Source organism: Merops nubicus, unplaced genomic scaffold (genome assembly GCF_000691845.1).
Source record: "Merops nubicus isolate BGI_N331 unplaced genomic scaffold, ASM69184v1 scaffold1682, whole genome shotgun sequence".
In the NCBI taxonomy this organism is placed as follows: domain Eukaryota; kingdom Metazoa; phylum Chordata; class Aves; order Coraciiformes; family Meropidae; genus Merops; species Merops nubicus.
Genome location: NW_008595421.1, coordinates 25,439 through 32,192, shown reverse-complemented (window position 1 = coordinate 32,192; position 6,754 = coordinate 25,439). Strand labels below are relative to the sequence as shown.

Sequence of the window (6,754 nt, the reverse complement as noted above, 5' to 3'; positions counted from 1 at the left end):
CAGGAATGTTTTCACAAGGGGCTCTGAACCACAAGTGATGTCCCAGCCCCCTGGGACCCTCTTGCAGATATTGCTGTTGTCAATACAGTTGTAAGTGCTGGTGGAACTCACAGGCAGACTTCCAGGGAGGCCACAGAAACAAAGCCACGTGGCAGGAGTTGTTCCCAGTCCCGTTTTTCATCCCAGTGAACAGCAGGGAAGGATCACTGGGGAATGTGGCTTTGGCTCCTACACTTGTGAAGAGCACCAAGACCCATTTTCCAGCCTTGATCTGTCATGAACACCCTATTGACATCCCGTGGCCCCCAGAAAAGATGTGCTTTAGCCACGCTTCCTCCTGGGAATTATCCCCAGGTTGTGCTGACTCCTGAATCAGCACTAGTTGGCCCAAGCCAAACTTGTCCCAAAGACCATGATAGCAACAGCAGTAAAAGATGAGCTTCCAGCACCCCTGCCCTGGCTTTGAGCATTTTCCTTGCGTAGATGTGGCATTTTTATCATAAAACCATAGAAAGTTTTGGGTGGGAAGGGACCTTTCAAGGCCATCCAGTCCAACCCCCCTGCAGGGACAGGGACATCTGCAGCTAGAGCAGGGTGCTCAGAGCCCCGGCCAACCTCCCCTGGGATGGTGCCAGGGATGGGGCAGCGACCACCTCTCTGGGCAGCCTGGGACAGGGGCTCACCACCCTCAACATCAACAATTTCTTCCTTCTCTCTAGTCTGAATCTCCCTCTTTTAGTTTCAAACCATCCCCCCTTGTCCTGTCCCAACAGCCCCTGCTCAAAAGGCTGTCCTCATCTTTCTTCTAGCCCCTCTTTAAGTACTGAAAACCCACAAGAAGGTCTCCTTGGAGCCTTCTCTTCTACAGGCATTTTGTCATGTCCTCCTCTCTGTGAAATTATGAGTTCATAGCTACCAGAAATAAACAGTTGTGCAAGATAGTGCCCAAGGCTGGGATGGGAGGCTGGCAGAGATGTGGGCCAGCTTCTAATGAAGCCAACAGACAATGAAGCTGTAAGAGCTGGCTGAGGAGAGGTCTGGGATACAGTGCTGGCATCATGCATGCAACAGGGAAAAGAATATTGTTCATTAGATGGCCAGAAGAAGGGGTTTCCCTAGCAATTGGAAAGGAAAAGGGAAAGGAAAAGGAGAGGAAAGGAGAGGAAAGGAAAGGAAAGGAACGGAAAGGAAAGGAAAGGAACGGAAAGGAAAGGAAAGGAACGGAAAGGAAAGGAAAGGAACGGAAAGGAAAGGAAAGGAACGGAAAGGAAAGGAAAGGAACGGAAAGGAAAGGAAAGGAACGGAAAGGAAAGGAAAGGAACGGAAAGGAAAGGAAAGGAACGGAAAGGAAAGGAAAGGAACGGAAAGGAAAGGAAAGGAACGGAAAGGAAAGGAAAGGAACGGAAAGGAAAGGAAAGGAACGGAAAGGAAAGGAAAGGAACGGAAAGGAAAGGAAAGGAACGGAAAGGAAAGGAAAGGAACGGAAAGGAAAGGAAAGGAAAACTGAGATGGGCCAGATCCTTCTCTGAGGTTATGGGTGCTCTGACATTTGGCCTCTTCCCTTCCCTGGGCTGCTCCTGGTCCCACCAACCAGTGGGAGTGAGTGTTGCCTTTTCACCTGGGGCTGAAGGCAGGTAGGAACAAGGAGTCATTTTTCCTCATTCTTTTAGGGTTTTTTTAATCCTCTTGAAAGAGTGGGCTCTCTAACAGGGGCAGGAAACCACTTACCAGTTCCTTCCTGAGCCACGTCAAGGCTTCGTCGATGCTCTCAAAGCCACCTATTCTCCCTGAGTTAACAGTCACCTTGTCTTGGGCAGGGCTTCCATTGAGGTGCAGCTGCACCTTCCTCAAGGGGACAGTCTCCCCCATAGACTTTTTGGCCTCCGTTGCCTCCTCCTCTCCTGCTGGCTGGGGGCTTTTCCATGCCTGCTCCTCCAGCTTTGCCTTCCACTCCAAGTAGGACGGACGCCTGGTCTCCAGCCTCAGCTTCTCTGTCAACGCCTTGAGGCTCCTCAAGTGGTCATCAGGAGGAGCAGCACCTCCAGAGTCAGTATCTGTGTTGCCCAGAGCCTCTTCTATTTGGATTTTGGGTAGAGACATCCTCCCTGGGAGTCAAGCAGCATAGGGCTGTGCTGCAAACAGCCAGAGATGGAGGTGGGGAACCCTCAGGGCTGGACCAGCTCCTGCAGCTTGACAAAAGCAGCCCTTTGAAGGACAGCCGTGGAGGTGGTGGCTTCTGCCCAAGCACCACGCTGGCCCTGGATGATCACCTAGAAGAAAAGCAGAGGGTTAATTCCCAGTCTGAGAAGAAAAAGGGAGAGAGGAGAGCGAGGCAGCTCCTGCTGCAGCGTAGGGAGTGAGGGCTCTGGGAGAGGCACGGTGCCAAGGTGCTCTTGGGGAGTGTTACCTCACCTCAGCTATCTGACTGCTTTTGGGGCAGGAACAGACAGGCTCTGGCTTTTAGGGAAGCTCTGGTTACTTCCATCTCCAGTCTTAACTCAAGGGGCCGTGAAAGGGTTGCCAAAGTGGCCACGACGTGTTCACAGACCCCTCTGGAGCTGTATCACACAACCCAACACCCTCTGGAGACAGCAGTGGCTGCTGCTGGGGCTCAGGTTGTCTCTAGGTGCTGTTCTGCTGATTTTCTGGCTGGCCAACATCTCTTCAACTGGACAAAACAGGACCAGGTAAAATAACACAACTCAAAATTCTCCCAAGAGTTTGAGCCAAAAGGAGAGCTGGGAAAAGTAGTGCTTTTTTTTTTCCCTTCAGTTTTATAGATGCCATTCTGCAGCCATAAAATTCATCTCCCTCTTGTCCAGCAGGCTCAGGGCAGGAGCATGGTCCCTGGCCAAGTGTGGGAGCAGCTGGGGTGCTGGCATTCTTTGGGTTCAGGTGCCTGTGCTCAGGCTGACTTGGACTTGTGGTTTCCATCACTGGCCACGTCCAGTCTTCCAGCTGGGAATGGTCCACGTGGTCTCCTTGAAAACACCCTGGTGGAGGACGAGCACAGAGAAGCCAAGAGCTACTCCCAGCTTTGCCTCCTTCCTCTGGTCTAGCAAACCACTTTTGGTGGGACTTAAAGGGCCAGAGGACTCAACTCGACAAGAGTTAAGCTGAGGCAGCCTCTGCATTCATTCCTTTGCCAGTGGGATCAGAGAAGAGGCTTTCTCAAGGTCGTATGCTCATCTCTGCTGAGCTAGGAATAGATCCAGAGCTCTCATCTACACACAAAACCAAACACCTTTTTGCTTGCCTGGTAACATGCCCACAAAGACCAGCCAGGATGTGAGCAGCTTTCTAGCTGGATGCACTAAACCACAGCACTACCAGTCACTCAACCACTCTCCTCCTTGCTATTTGTGCCCAAAAAAGACGTGTGTCACTCTGAAACCCAGACCATAATTACTCCTCTCCAACCTTTTCAGTAAGAAGATGCAATTTCCAATAAACACCGTCGGAGAGCAAGATTTATCCTGCAATTGTGTGCAGGCACATGAGCTGAAGGAGGAGTTGATAATATACACACAGACAGTCTGGGGGTGGAGAATTAGTCATGTTGTGGTCGTGTTCCTGCTCCTGTTTATGCTAATCAGAGTTTTACGGTGAGAAGGAGCAAACACAGAGCCTAGATCAGCTCGGAGCCAGCAGCTCTCAGGCTTGGGGAAGCAACAAATTCCCTTCTTCTGTTGGAAAATAGATGGCATGGAGGGGAAGGCAGAGGGGCACCTGCACGGATGCTCTGCAGAGGGCTAAGTGGATGAATTTCACTTGCCTCCAGCTCCAGCCTACCCAAATCAATAAAGAAAAGCACCTAATGGCTTTAAAGACCTCACGTCTGAGCTGGTTTTTCTGTCCATTGAGGTGGAGATTGCTAGAGGTGGGCAAGACCAGCAGCCTGACAGACTCTGCTGCAGCTGGGCTGCTGGGTTTTGTAGCATGTTTTGGGTTGGAATGGACCTTTGAAGGCCATCTAGTCCAACCCCCTGTAACAAGCAGGGATATTTTCAACTAGATCAGGTTGGTAACCCCTGGCAAAGGTAATACTTCTATTATAAGGTTGTTTTTTTCTGAATTCAACAAGCACAAAGAAGACCCCCCCAAAAAAACCTCATTTTTCTTGTGTCTTCAGCATGTATAAACCCTCAGGGTGGAAAAGGTCCTGGCTCTGTGAGCCCTGGGTACAGCTCAGGAAGCCTTTACAACGTTGGAGGCCAGTAGTTTGGAACATCCCTTTGGTCACCACCCTGCTGCCTTCATCCCCTCCCTGCCACCACCTCCCAGAACCCTGTGGAGGGGTTTGATTTTTCTGCCCTGAAAAGCAACACTGAACCAACTCAACCTTCAGCTCCACCCCTGTGCAACACAAAACCTCTCATCCACTCTATAGGGACACCCTCTAAAGAGACACGTCTGTTCCTCAGCCTGTCCAAACCCAAAAAGGATGGAAAGGAGCCACCTCACCTCTGATTTCATAGAATCACAGAACATTTAGGCTTGGAAAGGACCTTTCAGGGTCATCTAGCCCAAGCCCCCTGCACTGAGCAGGGACATCTGCAGCTAGAGCAGGTTAAATTTCCCATCAATATCTTGGACTTGGGTCAAAGACTCACTGTGGAAGAAGAGACCTGAAAGCAGTAAGGGTGCCAAAGATGCCTGTGAGCAGGGCTGTAAGACAAACCTTTTTGCTGCCTGAGAGCTGCTTAACTGCCAGGAACAAACCTGGCCCCTCCTCAAGACAACAGATACCTTCCAGTCTCCCTGACCCAGACTCAATTTCCCCCCCAGGGTGGTCTTCCCAAGGGAGTTCAAGTGGTTAACCCTTGATTTGTCTTCATTGTCACACTTGCCAAGCTCAGGGCATTCATGTCTAATTAGTTTTAATGGGATTTTACACAAAAATGAGGTGAGGATCTGCTCCCACCTCACCAAGCCCCTTTGCTCAGGGCTTTCCTCCTGCCCTTGCCTGGATCCTATCCATCCTGAAGGCACCAAGACAACAAAAAAAACCCTTTCATTTCTTTCTTGGGCTAGGTTTCCATCAGAGAAGTCAGCTTGACTGACCTACCCTGCAGGCTGTGATGCAAAAGGATCAGCAGAACCACCCAACCAGGCTGGAGAAATGACAGGACTGTCAAAATGGGTTTGGTGTGAGGTCCTACCACACCGAGAGGCAAGGAGCTGGTGTTCCCTGGGGCTTGGCTTCTGCCTGGCTGCAGGTCAGCAGGGCAAGTCCTGCTCTCTCCCACACCAGGCACACTTTGTGAAGCTCAGGAGTGTTGTCCTACACTCTAAGACACCGGGTCCAGCAGCACAACCTCCCACCACAACCTCCTCCTGCAGCCATTGCCCCAACCCTGCAGCAGATGCAGAAGATCTGCTCCCATCCCTGCCCAGGCATTAGATCAGGGGGATCAGGAGAACCCTGTGGAGGATCCCTGGGAAAACAAGTGTGATGGGATAAGGAGACAAGGGGAGGTGCACAAGGCTGGGAATCTATGAACCATCGTTGTGTTATCATCACCAATGATAGATAACAACATGTTTCAGATGTTGGCCAAAAGGGAGATGGCACAAAATGATGCTAGGCATGGGCTTTTACATCCCTGAGGAGGTTGATACTTCTGTGCTTTCCTCATCAGCTCTCTGTGCCCTGGTCAGCTCTGAACATGAGCTATTGATGAAGCATCACTGGTTGGTGTGTGCCAGGCCAGGGCAGCACAGGTAGAGCCTGCGGTTGATACTTCTGTGCTTTCCTCATCAGCTCTCTGTGCCCTGGTCAGCTCTGAACATGAGCTATTGATGAAGCATCACTGGTTGGTGCATGCCAGGCCAGAGCCTGCTAAATTCAGGGCTGTAAATAAGGGCACGTGTTGCTTTGGAAGGGCACACACTAGGGAGCAGGAGGTCTAGGAGGAGAAAGGAAAAGAAAAAAGAAGGGAGAAACACTCAGAATAAATAACAGAATCAGCCAAGGCAGAAATGTGGGGAGCACATTATTCTTCTCCCTTCACTATTCCTGGTGGATGTCACCTTACTGTAATACTATTTTTATTGCAGAGGAGCAGCAGTGATTGTAAGAGCCCATATGACTCTGTTTGTCTGGTCTGTGAGGAGAAAAAGGAGCCTGAGCATGAGGCAAAGCCCTTTTGCAGGATGAAGGGGAGCCCACACCGCCTGTGGATGACACTGCTGGCACGGGGTAAACAGGGCAGAGCTCATGCTTCAACCTGTTAATGATCTTCAAAAAGTACTTCAGCCCCTTTTATGCCTCAGTTTCCCTCTCACTGAGCCGTTCATGCAGCTGGCCCTCAGGATAAGAGCTCTGGGGGTCTTTGGTGATGTGCAGAATTCACCTCTGGTATCTTCAGGTCTCCCCCTCTCATCTGGGTGCCCATGCTCTCACTAAAATGGGTGCAGGGACACCCTCTGTCACAGAATCACAGAATGGTTTGGGTTGGACAGGACCTTTAAGGGTCATCGAGTCCAACCCCCTGCAGGGAGCAGGGACATCTGCAGCTAGAGCAGGGTGCTCAGAGCCCCGGCCAACCTCCCCTGGGATGGTGCCAGGGATGGGGCAGCGACCACCTCTCTGGGCAGCCTGGCACAGGGGCTCAGCACCCTCAGCATCAACAATTTCTTCCTTCTCTCCAGCCTAAATCTCTCTCTTTTAGTTTCAAACCATCCCCCCTTGTCCTGTCCCAACAGTTCCTGCTCCAAAGTCCCCCCCCCCCCTCTTTTCGGCAGGCCCCGG

General features: G+C 51.2%; 1 protein-coding gene across 1 annotated transcript in view; it reads right to left on the bottom strand.

Moving 5' to 3' along the window:
- Nucleotides 1-2,100, bottom strand: part of FAM167A (family with sequence similarity 167, member A) — a 9,242-nt gene extending 7,142 nt beyond the window's left edge. Inside the window, exon 1 of the mRNA XM_008936025.1 lies at nt 1,729-2,100. Within this exon, the coding sequence (XP_008934273.1) occupies nt 1,729-2,100 (372 nt within the window). The remainder of the gene's footprint in view (nt 1-1,728) is intronic.
- Between the last annotated feature and the right edge of the window lie 4,654 nt (nt 2,101-6,754).